The sequence below is a fragment of the Microcebus murinus genome, chromosome 1 (genome assembly GCF_040939455.1).
Source record: "Microcebus murinus isolate Inina chromosome 1, M.murinus_Inina_mat1.0, whole genome shotgun sequence".
NCBI classification, from domain to species: domain Eukaryota; kingdom Metazoa; phylum Chordata; class Mammalia; order Primates; family Cheirogaleidae; genus Microcebus; species Microcebus murinus.
Window position 1 is genome coordinate 62,449,485 of NC_134104.1, and position 22,394 is coordinate 62,471,878.

Below are 22,394 nucleotides of genomic sequence, written 5' to 3' on the forward strand. Positions count from 1 at the left end.
CAGTGCAGTGGTGGTTCAAAAAGTTTTACAAAGGAGACCAGAGCCTTGATGATTAGGAATGCAATGGAAGCCATCGGAAATTGACAACAACCAATTGAGAGCAATCATGGAAACTGATCCTCTTACAACTACATGAGAAGTTGCCAAAGAACTCAACATCAACCATTCTACAGTCATTCAGCATTTGAAGCAAACTGGAAAGGTGGAAAAGCTTGATAAGTGGGTGGCCTCATGAGCTTACTGAAAATCAAAAAAATCATTTTGAAGTGTTGTCTTCTCTTCTTGCAACAATGACAAACCATTTCTCGATCAGATTGTGTGATATGTGAAGAAAAGTGGATTGTATACAACAACTGGCCACGACCAGCTTAGTGGCTGGACCAAGAAGAAGCTCCAAAGCACTTTACAAAGCAAAACTTGCACCAAAAATAGGTCATAGTCACTGTGTGGTGGTCTGCTGCTGATCTGATACACTACAGCTTTATGAATCCCAGCAAAACCATTACATCTGAGGAGTATGCTCAGCAAATTGATGAGATGCACCAAAAACTGCAATACCTGTAGCCAGTAGTGGTCAACAGAAAGAGTCCAATACTTCTCCATGATAATGCCTGACTGCATGTGGCACAGACAATGCTCCAAATTGAATGAATTGGGCTATGAAGCTTTGCCTCATCACCTGACCTCTCACCAACCGACCACTACTTCTTCAAGCATCTCAACAACTTTTTGTGGGGAAAATGCTTCCACAACTAGCAGGATGCAGAAAATGCTTTCCAAGAGTTCGTCAAATCCCAAAGCATGAATTTTTATGCGACAGAAATAAACTTATTTCTCAATGGCAGAAATGTGTTGATGGTAATGGTTCCTATTTTGATTAATAAAGATGTGTTTGAGCCTACTTATAATGTTTTAAAATTCATGATCCAAATCCTCAATTACTTTTGCACCGACCTAATATGATATGCTCCTATTTTGGTTTATGACACAATTAAAATATCATAAATTATATTAAAAAGTGCTATGGCTAGCAGAATTAAAAACTATAATTGTGGAAAATTTGCTGCAATTTATCAGTTTCTTTAATATCTGAGTCACGAAAGTTTAAAAGGTGAAGACTTTGTATTTTAAAATTGTACAAGAATTTAACAAAGCTCTAACAGTAGTTACTTTGCCATTTTCCTCTTAGTATTAAATAATATCGTTAAAACATACCTAGTACTCTCTCCCTGGTCCATAGTAAATATTTTCTAAAACGGAAAACTGTTAACTTTTTACATACCTTGACATAGATCACAGGGAGCGTCTGTTTGGCTCGACTATAGTGTCTGGCAACTCTGTATACTGTTTCCGGAACATAGTCCAGCACCAGATTAAGATAGACCTCATCTTTCTGAAAGAGTTTATTAAAAAAACAAAAAACAAAAGAGATTAGAAACTAGTCTTTAAATATTCAAACTAAATTCTCTATATATTTATTCATATTTTTAAAGAAAAGATGTGTGTTAAATTTTAATTGTATAAAATTATTTCAGAATATAACCATAATAGTAAAAACAAGTCTACCATACCTTCTTACTAATAATTCTATGGGGAAAAAAAATACCCATTTCAATACTATTAAGATTCCCAATCATAATTAGACTACTATTTTGGTTACCATGATCTTAGAGGATACTGCCTATCATAAAATTTCATATTTTCGGCCGGGCGTGGTGGCTCACGCCTGTAATCCTAGCACTTTGGGAAACCGAGGCGGGCGGATTGCTCAAGGTCAGGAGTTCGAAACCAGCCTGAGCGAGACCCCGTCTCTACCAAAAATAGAAATAAATTAATTGACCAACTAAAAATATATATACAAAAAATTAGCCGGGCATGGTGGCGCATGCCTGTAGTCCCAGCTACTTGGGAGGCTGAGGCAGTAGGATCGCTGAGCCCCGGAGACTGAGGTTGCTGTGAGCCAGGCTGACGCCACAGCACTCACTCTAGCCTGGGCAACAAAGTGAGACTGTGTCTCAAAAAAAAAAAAAAAAAAAAATTTCATATTTTCTAGGCTGATGATCAATGTCCTCATATTCTATCAGGCTAAGTGGCATGGTAGCAAGGAAAGTACTAAATTGAAAATTAAGAAATGTGTATTACTAGCCCTAGCTCTTGCTGCTAATTGTTGTGTAAAGGTTACTTAATCTCTCTGAGCTTCAATTTCTTCAACTATATAATAATATGAAAGGTTGGACTAGATACTCTTTAAAACGTCTCTAGCCTCCACAAAAAAGGTTACTTGATAATTGATTAATATAATTAATATAATTGGTAGAACAGCCACATGTCTTCTATAACTGAAGTAAAAACAAAAATTTATAAGCTTATTAAAAAAAACCTCACAAGCTTATTAAAGGTCATATGTTTACATATCCATTCTCAGGAGCATAATGACACTAATCCAAGATCAGCAAAGAAAAACAAAGGAATTCCAACTAAGTACCAAGTAGGAAAGAGAAACAGAGCACTACTCTTACCCTATTCATGTAAACAGAATCAGTTAGGTAAACTAAAGCAGAAAATGAAGTTGGGAATCACTGTGTTCAAGTGTAGAATTGGCTTCTGAGTGGAAAATACTTTAGGAAAACAAACTTTCATAATTCCAGTATGAAATCATCATAGAGAATTTCAACTTTCAGCATTTATTGAATATTTTCTATATGTCAGTGGCTACTACAGAGGAAGTAAGGGTGCAGGCATAAAAGAGATGGCATCTGAATCGAGTATGAAAGGAACACTACAGGCAGAGAGAAAACTATATTCAAGATGCAAGGTCAAAGTATAACAGAGCTCAGGAAAGAGTTTAGTGAGACATCGTATCATTGACTCTACCACCTTTTCACTATCCTTTACCCTTTTGTGTTCTTCTCTCTTCCCTCCATGGCCCACTTAAATTCCATGATTTATCATTATCCTCACTCTCTAACACAGGTGTTAGCAAACAACAGCAATGGCCTGCTGCCTAATTTTATAAATAAAGTTTTAATGGAACATAGCTACTCCTACTCAGTTAAGCATTGTCTATGGCTGCTTTGTGGCTACAATGGCTGAGTTGAATAGTTGTGACAGAGACCAGATAGCCTGCAAAGCCAAAAATGTTTAAGAAAAAGCTTCTGGTTTTTCCATAACTCTGGTTAAGTCCAACTTTCTGCCCAGTCTATACCTGTACCAAAAAAGCTGAACATGGCTGCAGAGAAATCTATAATTGTGCTGACTGGTCATACATTAAAGTCATCTTCAAGAACTTCAATTGGCCTAGCACTATTATGCATTTGCCTAATCTATTCACCTTTCCAGACCACTTTGTGTTTCCTCTCCTCCTCTTCAACCACACCGCTTTTCTCTGCCTTCGACCTCAGCAGATGATCATGCTTACATCACTACATGCACCCACCTATTACCAGAATCTATCCCTTCAATCTGTCAGAGATAAGCCAACCAAGTTCCATTCCAGTGTAAACATTGCTACATGTTTAAAAAATAAGAAAAAGTTCTATTCTGCATTTCCTACTTAAAGTCATTGCTCCAGAAAATTCCCTGTCTTTCTGCATTAATTATTCCCTCTCTGTGGGAACATTAAAATCAGCACAAAAACTTGCTATTATTTCTCCCATCTTAAAAAAAAGATAATGAACTGTTTCTAATCACACTGACTACCACCATACTTTCTGGTCCGTTCCCTAAAGCTGACTTTCTCCAATTTCTTTCTCCTCTCATTCTCATACGTTTTTAACGTACTCCAACAGAACGTCACTACCACTACACCAGAATTGTTTAAGATCAATATCTCCTTGTTGGTGAATCCAATGTCAATTTTTGATCATCTGACCCTTCTCATTTGCTTCACTTAGCACAACCCTTTAGCACAGTTAATCATAAGCCCTTCTTTAAAACACTTTCTCCACTTCATAGGAAGTAGTGTTCATCGCACCTTACAGACAGCTCTTCTTGCTCTCCATTTCTACTTCCTTCTATTCTCCTTGATCTCTTAAGTATTGGAAGATCCCAGGTCTTAATCCTCAGACCTCTTTTGTTCTTTAAAATTAATTTCCTTGATAATCTCATCTATCTAATGGCTCAATCCTACTATACACTTATGAATTCCAAATTCATATATAATATATACACACACACATATATATACATATATACACATATACAATATGCCTGAATCTCTGCCAGATTAGTATATCTGTGTCCTTGACATTGCTCAGGCTGAAAACCTTAGAATTATCTAATCTACTTCCAGTTCCTTAGGCCCTTTGCTCCTTTTCCTTCCCTCTCTCCCTTCCAACCTCCCTCTCTCTCCATTTCTCCCTCTGCTCCTCTCTTCCAATATCCATGTGTAAAACACTAATGGTCCACCTTCAAAATTTATTCAGGATCCACCACTCTTACTACATTCACTGCCACAACTCTGATCTGAGTCACTATCATCTCTTATCGGGATTATTTTAATAGCCTCCTAAATAGTCTACCTATCTCCTAAGTGTTCTATCTTACCCCTTTACAGTCTAACATCAACTAATATCAAGTATAAGTTAGACTGTATCTCTTTCATTCCCCCTCAATGGTCTACAATATACTATAAACTCTCCTCATTATTCCTCTGTCCTCTGTTCCTCTACTCCATTGCTCTCCTCACTGTTCACTCATCTCCAGATATACTAGCTCCCTGCTGTTTCTTGAATATGTCTGGCAGGCTTTCACATTCAGGGTCTCTGTACCAACCAGTCCTTCAGCTTGGAGTTTCTCCCACCAAATATGCACATAGCTCACTTGCCTCAACTCCTTCAAATCCTTGTTGAAGTGTCACCTTCTTCGTCTAGTTTTCCTTAATCATCCCATTTTAAATTACAACCCATTCCTCTAACCCTACATTCCCCATCTGCCTTTCCTACTTTATTTTGCCCCACCATATAAGCAATAATTACCATATTCTTTTCTTTTTTGAGACATGGTCTCCCTCTGTTGCCCAGGCTACAATGCAGTGACATTATCATAGCTCACTGCAACCTCAACTCCTGGTTCAAGCAATCTTCCTGCCTCAGCCTCCCAAGTAGGTGGGACTACAGGTGTGTGTCACTGTGTCTGGCTTATTTTTCTATTTTTTGTAGAGATAGGGTCTCGCTTTTGCTCATGCTAGCCTTGTACTCCTGGCTTCAAGCAATCTTCCCACCTTGGCCTCCCAAAGTGCTAGGATTACAGTTGTGAGCCACCTCACCCAGTTGGTACTTACCATTTTCTAACCACATAGCTTATTTTATATTATCTGCTTCCCTGACTAGACAAGGCTCCAGAATGGCAAATGTTTTTGTCTGTTTTGTTCACTGCTTTATCTCCACCTAGAATGGTGCCTAGTACACAGTATGTACTCAATAAATATTTGCTGAGTAACTTAAGTTCAAAGACAATGGATATGTATTTAAAAATTAGGATTACACATTTCACAATGCATACATATATCAAAAATCATGTATATTGTAAATATATACAATTTTAAATTTATCAATTATATATTAATAAAGCTTGGGAAAAAATTAGGATCATAGACTGATAGATGGTCTGTTTAACTTGAATAATATTGCAGAAAACAGGTATGGAGAGGAGGAGAGTTGGTAAGATGAGAATGAAAGCAGAGTAAGCAACTAGAAACCTCCTGGTCACGAATCCAAGGCCTGAACCAGGGCATAAGGATTTTTTTTAAAAGGGGAAAGAAGGGTAGGTAAATTGAACTTAAGAGTAATAGAGAATCTAAGAACAAAGATGTTGGGACTGACTCAAATTTTGCTATTTTCATCTTTAAAAGAATTATATCATTTTTTCTTTAAATCTAAAATAAATAATGAGGTATTAGGAAAAAGGAAAGAAATGTAAGCTGAATTTGAAGTTAATCATGAAGTTAATCATGATATATTTATGAACTTGGAGATGTGTGTAGTGATGGATTACAATTTACTTTATCTGCTAAGCAGTCATATTAAAAATTAAGAATATAAAGATTAAAAGATGAATGCCAAGTTCAACAGAAGTATCTAGTTATAAGACTATAAAAGCCTATCCTTCCCTTGTCCCAATCAATATTTTTATAAGTGCTTTCATTTATTAGGAATCGCAAAAACAAATGCCTTCAACGGCTAAGCAACAAATGTAAAGATGGGTAGCCAAATTGTGTAATGCAGTAACGGGCAATGGTTGGTAAATCAGACAGTGCAAGACTTACCGAAAAGCATTCTAGTTAAAAAAAATAAAAAATAACAGAATGTGATAGCCAAATAAAACACAAAAGGGGATACATCTGGCAGTCAGTTTACAATCTCTGATTTTAGCACAGCCACCTAAGATTGACATAAACCTAGAAAGAATGGCTTAAAATGGAAGACTGAATAAGAATTTAAAGAACTCTAATAGGCTGGAATGATAGACCAAATCCCACAGTATGAAATTTAACAATGACAAATACAAAGACCTATAATTAAAATCAAAGTATCAATTTATTATGTGGAATGACAAGTCAGAAAGAATCAAGATCAGACTTGACAGTAATTCATCTGGAAATTAAGTGATAGGTGTAACTGAGCAGAACTCAAAAGGAATCAACATTGAGATGCAGCTAACAAAAGCATACTGTCACATTAGACTACAGAAATATTGTGTTCAGATCAATAAAGATAATTCCACTCTACTTTGTACAGTTCAGGCTTCATTTGAAGTACTAATATCCCTTTTTGGGTAGCATATTTTATTCATAATATTAACAAGCAAAATAAATCAAAGGAAGATTAACAAAACCATGTTTGCTATAGGTTGAATGCTCTAATTTGCTACGCTATGAGAAATATGGTGGCTCAAATAAATACTCTTGTTGAATTTACACGTTCTAATTAATGTAAATTAACCACAAGAATACTGAAGGGAGGAGAGCACTAATCCCTAGGAATATCATATACAGAGAAAACAGTAATATTTTCACATCCCCCAAATACAGTTTTGTTTGGAGGTTCTAGTAAAAGTTAATTAATAAGGCTGGAGATGCTAAAAAAAAAAATTTTTTTTTTGAGACAGACCAGGCTAGAGTGAGTGCCGTGGTGTCAGCCTAGCTCACAGCAACCTCAAACTCCTGGGCTCAAGTAATCCTGCTGCTCAAGTAATCCTACTGGAGTCCTAGCCTCCCAAGTAGCTGGGACTACAGGCATGTACCACCATGCCCGGCTAATTTTTTCTATATATATTAGTTGGCCAATTAATTTCTATCTATTTATAGTAGAGATGGGGTCTCGCTCTTGCTCAGGCTGGTTTCGAACTCCTGATCTTGAGCGATCCACCTGCCTTGGCCCAGAGTGCTAGGATTACAGGCATGAGCCACCACGTCCGGCCTTGAAGATGCTAAAATTTCAAGAAGAAAGATGGACCAGGATTCAGCATTTCTAGCACTTGCAATTTTCTGAAATATCTCAGGTCTGCTGTTTTCTTAATGTAATCTCTCTGTTTGATTATTAGATAGAATGCCAGAATACGTATAGATTAACTATAAACTTTAAAAGCTAAATACAGCAATACAACATAGAGTATCATTTCAGATGCAGATGCTGAAAACAATTAGTCTACTAACATGAGAAACTAGGAACTTCAAAGAGCTGTTTGTTGCTAGGCTTCCAAAAAATAGGCTAAGAAATCACTGCCACAAGTACTTTGAAAGGAATCTACTATTATATAAAGTGGATCTTACTTAGAAACCTCCAAAAACTTATATGATGTATAATTTAGGAGTATTTCTCTCAATGGTTCAGTATTCTTAATTATCACTTTTAGTAATAAATTATTCTCTTATCACTGATTACTCCTCTATGCACTCCACATTAAAATCACACACTGAATAAGAAATTTACATGACAAAATCTTGATCACACCTAATAACAACTCAACAATAGCTGGGATAACTCCATCCTACCTTTGGAAAGCAAATACTACTATGATGCTCTTACAATCAGATCACTTCTGAGGTCCAGGAAACAAAATTCCTTGAGGCTACTGTTTTAAATAATTCTAAAGATTTAATGAGATGCAAAGTAGCATATCAGAGAATCCAGTAATAAAACAGTCAACACAGCATCATGGTAGCCCCTGATTCTCCTCAGAACAGGGTTGGGGAATTCCAATTGGCAAAAAATTTCAAAATAGCTGTCTTTTCTCTGATGGGTGTGCCTGGCTGGCTAGAGATGAGAATAATACAGTACTAACAGTAAAGGGGGTATGGATTAGATAAAAGAGAACTATCTTTTTGCTTGGGAGCCTGAGTAAGGGAATTGGAAAGGTAGGTAGGCACTGACCAACAATAATTAAGGCAAGGTTCATCTCTACTTCACAACTTAAGATGCATACCAAAATTATCAAAGAGTTTTTTTTTTAACTATCAATTTACCAGAAGAAACCATGGCTGTTGTTGCAAATCTTAGAGGACAAAAGAACTTATTACAAGCCATTAAAGAAATTAATGTCAGTTTGATTACATAAAAATGTAAAACTTTTGTACTACTTTACAAATAAAATCACACAAATGAACTCCAAAAACTATGACAATTTCAGGGAATAAATTTCTGCTACACATGACAAGAGGCTAATTTGTTTTTATTTAAAGTATAAATAGCACTAGGAAGTCAACAAGAAAAGACCAACATACCAATAGAAAAAAACTGAAAGGGGCATGAACAGATACTCATACAAATGGCCAACAAAAATGTGGAAAAATGCTCAACCTCATTCATAATTAAAGAAATGTAATAAAAATGATAATGAGCCATAATTTTTCACCTATCAAACTAGAAGAGAAAATTCAATCTTAAAAAACTAAGAGAGGCCGGGCGAGGTGGCTCATGCCTGTAATCCTAGCACTCTGGGAGGCCAAGGCAGGAGGATCACTCAAGGTCAGGAGTTCGAAACCAGCCTGAGCAAGAGCGAGACCCCGTCTCTACTATAAAGAGAAAGAAATTAATTGGCCAACTAATATATATGGAAAAAATTAGCCGGGCATGGTGGTGCATGCCTGTAGTCCCAGCTACTCGGGAGGCTGAGGTAGTAGGATTGCTTGAGCCCAGGAGTTTGAGGTTGCTATGAGCTAGGCTGATGCCATAGCACTCACTCTAGCCTGGGCAACAAAGCGAGACTCTGTCTCAAAAAAAAAAAAAAAAAAAAAAAAAAAACCTAAGAGAACCCAGTAATAAAACATTCAATATAGCATCATGGTAGCCTAGGATTCTCCTTAGAATTGGGTTGGGAAATTCCAAATGGCAAAAAACTTCAAAACATAGATAGAATGAATAATATCTGATAACACAACAAAGTGACTAAAATCAACAATAAGTTAGGGTATATTTTAAAAGAACTGAATAAGTAGAATTGGAATGTTCCTAACATAAAGAAATTATAAATGCCTGTGGTGATAGATACCCCAATTACCCTGATTTGATTAATTCACACTGTATGCTTGTATCAAAACATCACATGTACCCTATAAGTGTGTTCCCCAATTGCTGGGCCACAGATTGGTACCAGTCCGTGATCTGTTAGGAACTGGACACGCAGCAGAAGATAAGCAGTGAAGCTTCATCTATGTTTACAGCTGCTCCCTATCGCTCACATCACATCATTGCCTGTGCTCCACTTCCCCTTCTCCCCCCAACATTGTCCTCCCCTCTGGTCCATGGAAAAATTGTCTTCATGAAACCAGTCCCTGGTGCCAATAAGGTTGAGGACTGCTATCCTATAAAGATATGCAACTATTATGTACCCATAATAATTGAAAAGAAAAAAAAACTCTTCAAAACAGTTGTCTTTTTTCTATGAGTATACCAAGCTGGCCAGAGAAAACTAAGTAATAAAATAGTGTCACTGTCACCACAACATGAGTGACAGTGAAAGCCCAAACTCATACAACCTTTTGGAAGATAATGGGTTAATGTATTAATCCAAAAGAGAAGACATACAGACCCTCAACTAGACTCTGCAATGCCATTTCTAAGAATTAAATCTAAGAAAACAAGTCCATGTGTGTGCATGCACACTGATGCACACACAAGATGACTGAAGATTTATGAAGAGCCAGGAATTAAAACTAATCTATATATCATATAGTATAGTACCAGAAAATAAAGATGCTCAAAAATAAAAGAAAAACAAAAAGCCCACACTGATGGGGAATATGTTAAAGCACAGTAGCTGCCTGAAAAAGCTCCCAATGGCCAAAGCTGGAGCAATTTTATCAATAAAATAAATATACGTGAGTCCACAGTGACACAAATAAATGACTAGATTAATAAATGCGGGAGAAAGGACAAGTCTCTTGTGCAAAAAAAAAAAAAAAATCCAAATAATTTATGCAGCTACTCCACCATTAAGGAAAAGAAGTATAGGAACATAACTCCCACCTTAGGTGTGGCCTGTGCATAGCGATTTCCTTCCAAAGAATACAGTATGGGAATAGGGGGAAAAAAGAACAACTTTACAGTGGAGAAAACTAATAAATACTGTATTAGCCTAGTGATGAAGATAAGTAACAGCAGTCATGAATTGTGTTGATCATATGTATTCTTGATATGATGAAAATGGCACTTAACCTCTGTGGTTTTCTTCCCAGTAACCTGTAACCTCAGTTTTAACATAAGAACAAAGAAGACAAATTCCAATATTGAGGCATGTTACAAAATATCTGACCAGTACTCTTCAAAATTGTCAAGATCAGCAAAAACAGGAAAGTCTGAGCAATTGCCACTACCTAGGGGGTTCTAAGGGGACACATTAACTCAATGTAATGTGGATCTTAAATGTGGTATTCTTTCTTACACTTTGTCTTTGTAAATGTAATGTGGTATCTCAAATGGGATCACAAAACAAACAGAAAAAGATATAAGGCAAAAACTAAGATAATCTGAATAAACTATGAACTTTAGTTAATATTATGTACCAATGTTGGTTCATTAACTATAACAAATATGCCATACTAATATGCTAACAATAGAGGAAACTGGGTGCAGGATCTATGTATATAGACATAAAAAGCCACTATTATATTGCTGGGAAACAAAGGGAACATATTCCAAAATAATATGTATGTTATGTGCTCAAACATGCATTAAGAAATTTATCTTTATGAAGAATGAAACTAGGGGATTTGGGGATTAGGGTAAGGAAGATCTTACTGTAATCATTCTCCTTCAGTGTTATTTCAATTTTTTATAATATACATATAATGGTATTTTAGTTTCACTAAAATATTAAAATAACATAAAAACAAAGGTGACAACTGATATTCAAAAGAAACTCCCAGATTAACATTTTCAAGCAGATGATAGTTACTACCTCAGTAACACTTACACTTTATGAGGTTCTGATAATTCATCAAACTCAAGAGTTTTCCATTATCTATATATTCACTCCTCAAATTATGCTCCATTAAAAATACTAGCATTTCATCAGTAAGTTTCACCTAGATAATCAATAAATCACTTTAATAAAAAAATCAACCTAAAATTTTAAGGAAGATACAAAAAAATAAGCTTATATAAGAATATTCACGGCCGGGCGCGGTGGCTCACGCCTGTAATCCTAGCTCTCTGGGAGGCCGAGGCGGGCGGATTGCTCAAGGTCAGGAGTTCAAAACCAGCCTGAGCAAGAGCGAGACCCCGTCTCTACATAAAAAAAAAAAAAAAAAAAAAAAAAAAGAATATTCACTTTATTCCAGTGAATAAAATTCCCTATCAGTGATTTTCACACAGCAAAATGGCGAGAGAAGAAAAAGGATGTGAGAGAGTTGTACATTGTAAACTTGATCATGGTACCATTTCTATATTTTCATTTGATTAAAATAGCAACAAAATCCTTTTCATACAAGGAGGCTGAACTTGACCTAAATAATCACTTATGAATCCACTTCTACTTCCCTTGTCTCACTTCTCAAGACCATCCCCACATCCCTATACTTTATATGCCAGCAATTTCAAACTATTTCTATTTTGTCTATACACATTATGCTGTTAAACACCACCAACCCTTTAAAACATTCTGTACTTTTACCTTGGCACACATCTGTTCTATACTATTTATCTAAATAGCTGTTATTAATTGGTATTAATATCAATTCTTCACAAATACTTCCAAAAAATAGGAGGGGGAATACTTCTCAAACTTTCTATAAGGCCACTATTATCCTGATATCAAAACCAGACAATGACATGATAAGAGAAACAAAACAAACTATTGAGCAATATCCCTTATGAATATATATGCAAAATGCTCAAGAAAATACTATCTAGCAACCTATAAAAATGATTATATACTATAACCAAGTGAGATTAATCTCAGAAATACAAGACAGGTTTAAAATTAGAAAATCAACTTATATAAAACACTATATTAATAAAGGGCAAAAATCATCTCAATAGATGGAGAAAAAGCACTTGACAAAATCTAACACCCTTTCACAATAAAAATGTTTCAATAAACTAGGAATAGAAGAGAACTTCCTCAATAGACAAATGTATCTATGAAAAATCCAAGGCTAACATCATACTTAAAGATGAAAGACTGAATGCTTTTCCCCTAATATCAAGAAGAAGAACAAGGATATCTACTTTCACCTCTACTAGTCAACAGTGTACTGAAGGTGCTAGCCAGAGCTGCGGCAAGAAAAAAATGAAAGGTATTCAGGATATTATATATTAATAAAAGGGTAAATTCATCAAGAAAATGTAATAATTATATACATGTGTGCAGCAAACAACAGAAACCCAAATATATGAAGCCAACACTGATAGAATTATATAGAAGAAATAAAGAAAATTCTGCAATAGTTGGAAACTAATATATCACTTTCAATAATGGACTGAACATCAAGAAAGATTATCAATAAAGAAATAGTGTACTGGAACAACACAATAAACCAACTGGTCTTAACAGACATATACAGAACATTACACCCTCCAAAACGCAGAAAACATATTCTCCTCAAATGCACACAGGACATTATCCAGGACAGACCATAAGTTATGCCATGAAACAAACTTCAGTAAACTTTTAAAAACTGAAATCATATGAAGTATCTTCTCTGACCACAACAAAATAAAACTACAAATCAGTAACTGAAGGAAAACTGGAAAATTCACAAATGTGTGGAAATTAAACAACTCATTATAGACAACCAGCGGGTCAAAGAGAAAATTGAACAACATGACACAGTTTGGATGTTTGTCCCCCAAACCTCATTTTGAAATTTTATCCCCAATGTTGGAGGTGGGACCTAATGGGAAGTGTTTTGCATCATGGAGGTGGATCCCCCATGAATGGCTCAGTAATGAGTGAGTTTTCACTCTATTAGTTCCTCCTAAAACTGGTTGTTAAAAAGTATCCGGCACCTTCCATCTATTATTTCTCAAGCTTCCTCTCTTACCATGTGATCTCTGCACATGCCAGCTCCCCTTCGCTTTTTGCTATGAGGGGAAGCAACCTTAGCCTTTCATCACATGTCCAATCTTCTAGCCAGCAGAATCATGAGCCAAATAAACCTCTTTTCTTTATAAATTTACCCAGCCTCAGGTATTCCTTTACAGCAACCCTAAACAGTTTAAGACAAAACTCTTAAACAAGAAAAACAAAAACATATCAAGACTTAAGGGATGCATCAAAGGTACTGCTCAGAAGGAAATTTATAGCTATAAATGCCTACATTAAGATCTCAAATCGATAACCTAACTTTACAACCTAAGGACTAGAGAAAAAAAAAAAACTGAACTCAAAGCTAGCAGAATGGAGGAAATAATAAATATTTGAGCAGAGATGAATAAGATGAATAAAAGAGAAACAGAAAAATAGAATCAACAAAACCAAAAGTTTTGTAAAAAAAAAAAAATCAACAAAATTGACAAGTTTGTAGCTAAACTGACAAAGAAAAGGAAAAAAAGACAAATAACTAAAATCAGAATTGAAAGTGGGGTCATTACTACAGACCTTCTAGAAATAAAAAGGACTATCACAGATTACTATGAACAATTATACCGTAACAAAATAGATAACCTAGATGAAATAAATGGACAAATTCCTCAAAACATACAAATTACTGAACTAACTCAAGAGGAAACAAACTATCAACAAAGCTACATAACAAGTAGAACCTGAATTAATAATCAAAAACCAGCAGGGCGTGGTGGCTCATGCCTGTAATCCTAGCACTCTGGGAGCCCAAGGTGGGAGGATCACTCAAGGTCAGGAGTTTGAAACCAGCCTGAGCAAGAGCGAGACTCCATCTCTACTAAAAAATAGAAAGAAATTGATTGGCTGACTAAAAATATATAGAAAAAATTAGCCGGGCATAGTGGTGCATGCCTATAGTCCCGCTACTTGGGAGGCTGAGGCAGAAGGATCACTTGAGCCCAGGAGTTGGAGGTTGCTATGAGGTAGGCTGACGCCATGGCACTCTAGCCCAGGCAAGAGAGTGAGACTCTGTCTAAAAAATAAATAAATAATCAAAAACGTCCCAAGAAAGTAAAAATCCAGGACCAGATGGCTTCGATGGTCAATTCTACCAAACACTTAAAGAAATTAACAATAATTCTTCTACAACTCTTCCCCCCACCCCAAGAAAAACAGGAAAGGAACGAACACTCACACAATGAGTTCATTGTATGAGGCCAGCATTACTCTTATATCAAAGGCAGATAGAGACAGGAAAAAATTACGAACCAATATCTCTGATAGATATCAATGCAAAAATCCTCAAGAAAATAGTAGAAAACCAAATCCAACAGCATATAAAAAGGATTTTACCTCATGGTCAAGTAAGATTTATCTCACGAATACAAGGGTGGTTCAACATAAGAAAATCAAAGTAATATACCATATTAATAAAAGGATGGACAAACTCACATGATCATCTCAATTTTCAGAGAAAAGGCATTTGGCAAAATCGAATTTGATCTCATGATAAAAATGAAAAGGCTTTGGAAATAGTGGCGATAGTTGCACAACAATATGAATGTAATTAATGCTCTTTGAATTGTACATTTAAAAAGGCAAATTTTGTTATATATTTTACCACCATTTTTTAAAAAGGCATAACCCTGGAAAGGAATAAGTAAAATTATTTTTATTTATAGATGACATGAAGTTGTATATAGAAAATTTTAAAGAACCCACTAAAAAACTATTAGAGCTAATAAACAAGTTCAGCAAGGTTGCAAGATACAAGATTTTACAAAAATCAATTACATTTCAATAGTTGGCAATGAACATCCCCAAAATAAAGAAAACAATTCACTTTACAAAAATATAAGTCTATGTCTATAGAAATAGTTATTATAACACCTATAGAAGAATCTCAATAAACTTCAAAAACAAATCTTAATATGTTACATATTAGGCCCTCTTTTTGCTCTCAGTTTTCCAGGAACATCTAGAAGACATTTCAATAAATCACCCAGCTATCCAATTTTAAGCACTTATTGCCTCAGGCACTGGGCTAAGTGCTGAACAAACAAAATGGAGTAAGATTTAGCCATGCTGTAAAGAATTTCATAATTTAGTAAAATGATCTAGTTAAAAAATAATAATAATTACAATAGAAGAAAAATGTTATAAAAGATGCATGTGTGAGATATTTTAATAGATACACTTTGCTGCCAAGGGGGGAGAGAGAAAAAAAAAAGTGAGATATCAGATGGGGTAACTTCTGAGCAGAAATAAAACAATGGACAGGAATTTGCCTAACGAGTATAGAACTGGGATGAAGGATAGAGAAGATGTACTCCAGAAGCATTTGCATTAACAGAGAAAATACAACACATTCTGACAACTGCACACACTCTGGGAAGGTTAAAGCATAGGTAGCCTATCAGAAAGGAGAGATCAATCAAGAAAGGTTACAGTACAGATGTTCAAAGACATTGTATATCATGCTAAAAAATCTAGAATTACCTTTTAGGCAAGTGAAGAAATGATACAATCAAAAAGAATACCTACTGCCATGTTTACACTGGGGATGGTCATAACTCCCATCTCCCACATTTCCTATGTTAACTAATCATACTGCTTTTGCTAAACCCATGTATTGAATTCTCAACACAATGACCCATACTGTCCTTTCCAACTGATCAAAGTACTCTACAATTTATCCCTGTTTTAAAATACTGTTTAGGCTGGAGGAGGAGAGAATGCAAAGGTATGTGCGAGAAGAAGAGAAATCAACAAGAGTTTAGATTTGAAATAATGTGGGCCTGAACTAAAGGAGCAGTATCAGTGGAACAGAAAGAATAGATTTGAATAATTTAACACATATGCCAAGGATTCTATCCAGGTTTCTTAGTTTGATAATTCATATATATGAGTAGATTCTAACATGCTAAATGTGATGGCCCAGTCTTTCAGGTAGTGATTTCTAGTTGGTGCTTAAATTGGGGGATCTGGAGTTCAGCAGGGAGAATTCAGCTGAAGATAAATTTGAGAGTAACTTAAGTCACAAGGGTTGAGAATGTGGCCCAGCATAAGAGAGAGAAAAATGGATAATAAAACTAGAGGAAATAGCAAGAACTAATGGCTAGAAAAGGAAAAACATAGAATATTGTAGACATTATATTTACATGATCACATTTAATTTTCACGATAACATAAGGGGTGCGTGTGTGAGCGCGTGCACGTGTGTATTTGTATTACAGATAAGGAGAGAAATCAAGGAGTTCGCCTTAAGACACACAGCCAATATACAGTAGTCACTATTCACAACCAAATGGCTCTGACTCCAAAACAGTCTTTCCTCTATACTATAGTGTTTCAAAATCAACTGTCCTGGCCTTTTATTTCTTTCTCTCATCCTTTAATATAACTACATGCATATATATTTGCTCTCAAAGAAGTTAACAACTAAATTAGAAATGAGTCCAAATACATAGAAGTTTTAGTCACCTCCAACAGAAGTTCTATACTAACAGTAAAACATACAACAAAATTAATAATGGTGGTATTACTGGAATATTAAAGGAATCCAGAGCTAGACTGCTTGGGCTCAAATCTTAGCTCACTATCTACTGTGTGAAGAAGAATGAAAAAATATCAAAACATCTTGTTGTAAATATTTATATAGTTAGCTATAATTACATCTCTTTGCCTCTTGGGTGAATGGCTCAATAAATTTTTCCTCATCTTTTTTGAGGTCAGAGATCTCTTTGAGAATCTATTAATAATAAAAGATACAAGCTAGCTCTGTCCAAAAAATGTACAATCTTCATTTTAGGAAAGTCACAGACATCCTGCAAACTATGTTTAAAGTAATGGTTTAAAACACTCTATGGGTAGGTCACTTAACTTCTCCCTGCCTCCTCTTCATAGGACTGCTGTGAGGATTAAATGAGCAAATATAAGTATTTAGATTAATGGCTGATATACAGTAAGCACCATATGTTTTAGCTATTATTATTATTATAGTTACTATTACTACTACTACTACTACTACTAATACAATCTCCCCTTGTCCAACAATCATTACTAAGATATTTTTAAGTATTACATTCCTAGCACACTGCTTCTGAAGAAATCTATTCTATGCTAAATATTAATAGTATAGTATACTAAATAGACTCTGGAGTCAGACTGCCTAGGGCTAACTCCCAACCTTGCCATTTAGTAGTTGGGCGACTCTAGGGTAGTTTATAACTGCTATTGTCTCAGTTTCTTCTTCCCATAAAATGTGGGTACTAATAGTATCCATTTTTCACTAGGCTGCTATGAAGTTTAAGTGAGTTATAAAGTACATATGAAGAGCTAACGACAATGACTGCAGTGAAATATAAATTTGCTATTGTTAAACAATAATTTTTAAAACTGTAAATTAGTATGTATTGTGTTAATTATATACCAGGTACTAATGATAAGCACTTGATAAACATTATTACATTTGTTCCTTACAAAACCTCTTGTAAAGATGGTGGGGAAGAAGCTTACAAAGGTAAGTATCAGAGTCAAACTGCTATCAAGTGGCAGAAATGGAATGCAAACCCAAAGCTAGTGGTTTTTACTTTTTATAATGGATTCTTGGCATATATGTCACCCCTACCCTGTCCTCTCCAGCATTAGTGGTAAAGAGGCATAATCAAGCATAGCATTCTTTTTCCTGATCCCAGAAGCAATAGTACAATCCTCCCCCTTTTGCATACAGCCCTCCACACAGTTACTATCAATAGAACAAAGGTGGCATGAGAAAAGAAATCAGCTTGTCATCCTTGCTATTTCAACAGTCTCTCACACAAGTAGAAGGGAAAGTTTTCCTCTTTCGTATTCAAGTAATTCATGAACAACAACAAGAAAAAAATACTTTTCACATATAAGGTTACCTATGTAAATTTTTCTTAAAGAAAACTATTAATTGATTTAGATAAACTCAAGGATCCTATAAAGATACCATATGGTTTTTATCCTATGTCCTTCAGAGTCCTAGGGTTCTGTAGAGGTAAGCTAAAACTCAGAAAGGTGAAGTCAGCTGATCCCAAACCTTGGCTTCAACTAGAGCAACTCTGCATTTTATCTGTTCTATCAGAGTTCTTCATAAAATTTCATTTGGGGTTAAGAAAGTTTCTATTGCCAAATATCGAAAATATTGAAAAAAACACTATTCTATAAGATACTTGGAATTCACAAAATTTTAAGCTCAGAGTTTCAAAACAATCAAATATACCGTTTCTCTAATGGTGGGTGGGGACTACTACTTACTCTAAATCAGGGTTACTAAAATCTGTTGGGTAACCTAGAGTACATTAATTGACTACATGATGTTCCAGTTACTACAGCAAACACTAATAATTCCAACAAAAGGACTAAGAATAATTAGTTCACATCTATCCTGATTTAATTCTCCTTGTTTCTAGTTACACTGGCTACCCTTTTCCCAAATTATAGGCTAAAAGCTGCTTATGTATAATCCCTGAAGAAAAATTCTTTAAAATGACAGAGAATACAATAAAAAGTTTACCAAAATAAACATACCATTAAGTCAAAGTGTGGTCAGTGAAAATACCTGCCTGATATTATAGAAATCATACTTTAACTTCTCCCAGAGCTGAAAAGGGCTCACAGACAAAAATTATGGCAAGGGCATGAGGTAGCTGAGCTACAACTCTAAACCTAAAAGTAACAATGAGGGAACAGGTAAGCATACTATCATGTACTGCAACAAAAACAACAAAATATTATATAACCAATACCTATACATACTATGAAGTAATAGGTAAAAGGTTTTTCTGAGATCTTAAATATTTAGTAAGGTTATAAATAATTACACATATACCTATGTAACATATACATATGGAATAAGAAGATATGTAGAACTGAAGGCAAAGGTCTGGACAGTAATAGTGAACAATTTATTTTTTACCTTACCATTTTCCAAAAAGGGAGTATTAGATGACCAGAGAGAAGAGACACTGAGAAAGAGAATGAGGACTCAATATAGATGGGAATTCATACAAAGATTTAGAAAGGATCACAGACCCAAAAAAGAAAATGGGAATAGGTAAAATCCCAATGAAAGAGGGGTACAGATACACAGAGAAAGAGGTTGATGGAGACCCACAGAGATAAATAGAGAAAGGGGGGGAATGGTGGGGGAGGGAGAGGAAAAAAATATGAAAAGGGGGGTTGACACAGACCAAGAGAAAGGGACAAAAACCCAAAGACAGAAAGACAGAGACCCAGAGGACAGAGTGATAGGGGTAGAAACCCAGAAAGGGAAACAGATACTGAAAAGAAAGGAGAGAAAAGGGCTAAAGAGATTGATAAAAATGATAGAGAAAGAAAGAGATTCAGAGAATGGGAGGACTTACAAAAAATTCCCAAATACATTTGAACTCATCTATTCTGGAACCTGACCAAGCATTTCATCTCTCGAATCCTGAAACACTGAATATTTATTCTTTCTCATCTTCACACTCTAATTGCCTCCTCAAGCTTCCTTTAGGCTCATGTTCTTATCACTCATCTCCCTTCCCAAAGCTTTCCTGGGCTCTCCGAAACTTAAAAAGAAACTTCCAGATAACCTCAATGAAGGGTTCTTTTTATTGCCTTGCCCTAGACAAAACCTGGATCTCACCCCAAGGCACTGGTTTCCTTGCAGTTCTCTCAAATGAAGACTGCTCTCACCCCTCAACAAATTCTAGGCACAGAAGGCAATAAATACTGTCAAACTGCAGTGAAAACTGTCTGGTCTCAGACAACACCCTGGATCTCCTTCCTCCCCCAAACCTCACATTGGCTATACACCCTCCTTGTCTCACCTTGTCAATGTCATCTCTCCACTTACAGTCCTTCCTGCCATGAAGTCATACATGTGCCTGTCACTGGGCATGAGACTTGCATGTCTCACAGACATGTCATACTATTAATTTATTATTTGCTCCTCCAAAACTCTTCTTGTATATACACGTAAGCAATGCATAACGCTTCTGCTAGAAAAATATCTACCAAATGTAGGACTGTCACATTAAGAGCTAAATCATCTTTAACACACTGACTGCCACACTAGAAAAAAAATTTTTTTTCCTTGGGCCACAGTGTTTTATTATGAAAACGGAATAAAATTTCAAAAACAAAATGATTGTTTCTTTCTTTCTTTTTTTTTTTTTGAGAGAGTCTTGCTTTGTTGTCCAGGCTAGAGTGAGTGCCATGGCGTCAGCCTAGCTCACAGCAACCTCAAACTCCTAGGCTCAAGCAATCCTCCTGCCTCAGCCTCCCAAGTAGCTGGGACTACAGGCATGCGCCACCATGCCCGGCTAATTTCTTCTATATATATTAATTGGCCAATTAATTTGTTTCTATTTATAGTAGAGATGGGGTCTCGCTCAGGCTGGTTTCAAACTCCTGACCTCAAGCAGTCCGCCCACCTCAGCCTCCCAGAGTGCTAGGATTACAGGCGTGAGCCACCGCGCCCGGCCAATTCTTTCTAATCTAATGAAAATTTTGTTATTTTTTATTGTTTTCTGTGAGTTACATGCAACTTGAAATATAGTTCTTGTGGTTCCCAAGGTGAAGAGATATGAGTTCCATATGCTTCACGAGGCCCCAGGCTCAAATCTAGTGTGAGTTAAATACAATTCACATGGCAGTTAATGTGTTAAGAATTTGTAAGAATTTCATAGACATTTAGATCTCTTTCTAAACAGCAGTGGATACTCTCAGTAACCTATTCCTAGAGTGTGAGAACTGACAATAACTAACCTGTGCTTTCAACCCTAGAACAGAACTCATCTTCTCCTACGAGAAGAATTATTAATAGTTTACTATTTGGTTTTTTGAATGATGTTAGTCCCACCAGAACAATTCAGAAGAACTGAAGATCATGAGTAGGGCAGTAAGAAATTATCTGTTTGGTTGCTAGAAGATTATGGAAAGTCTTGAACCTCTATATTTCTGCATATCTTTAGAAAACTTTCCTTTTTTTGACAAAGAAGGATCATTATTTTCAACAATACACTCCTTCCCTCTCTCCTCCCTCCCTTTCTTTCTTCTTTGTTTTTAATGAAGCTACCCAAAAATTAATAGATGTCCTTTGGAAAGTTTGTGATGCTCAAGAAAAAGTTAAGAGATAAATAAAATATTAGCAAGTATATTTCTTTTTAGCATAGACAGAGGTTCATTCTCCTTTTAGTTAACCTCTGTTAATGACTTCTGGTTGTTCTGTATCTATAAGAACATTTAAGATAAACAGGAAACTAAGAGCAGCAGGAGGGAGGAAATTATACTCTAGGGTACACAGATGATAACAGCCAGTCACTTGTTACCACCCCAAAACAAGATAAAGTGAGGTAAGGGCTGACTATGTTGGGTACTTCCCACCAAACCAAAACCAGATAGGTAAGACATCAGGTGCTTTGCATTCAAAAGGTCTGACATTCTTCCCTTTCTGCTCTTTAACTTCATAAAAGTTAAATTAATTAACATTTGTAAAGCATTAAAGCAGTGCCTGGTTTATAGGGAATGCTACATAAATTAAAACAAGCAATCAAGAGAAAATGTTTAGGAACTTTGTAAGGAGGCTCCTTCAAATGAATCTATATGTAATCTAGTGGTTCATGGAACAAATAATTCTGACCCAGGGGTATCATGAGGCCAAGCATCTAGTAAGAAAAAAATCATGAAGATGCAAAATTCCATTATGAGAGTGCTATGAACATAACAGATGTTGCATAATTTTATTTAGGAAGGGACAGGAAAAAGTAAAGACATGCTAAACAGGTAAGATTAAAGATAAAAATAGGCAGTTTGGTAGGTTAAAAAAAAAGTAGCATGAACAAAGTAATTGGGTTTAGAAATAAACAGTTCAAATA

General features: G+C 35.7%; 1 protein-coding gene across 2 annotated transcripts in view; it reads right to left on the minus strand.

Annotated features, from left to right (window-relative positions):
* GSK3B (glycogen synthase kinase 3 beta) overlaps positions 1–22,394 on the minus strand; it is a 204,110-nt gene that overhangs the window by 86,892 nt on the left and 94,824 nt on the right. For both annotated transcript variants that reach the window (XM_012780574.2, XM_012780573.2), the window contains exon 4: positions 1,283–1,393. In XM_012780574.2, the coding sequence (XP_012636028.1) occupies positions 1,283–1,393 (111 nt within the window). The remainder of the gene's footprint in view (positions 1–1,282; positions 1,394–22,394) is intronic.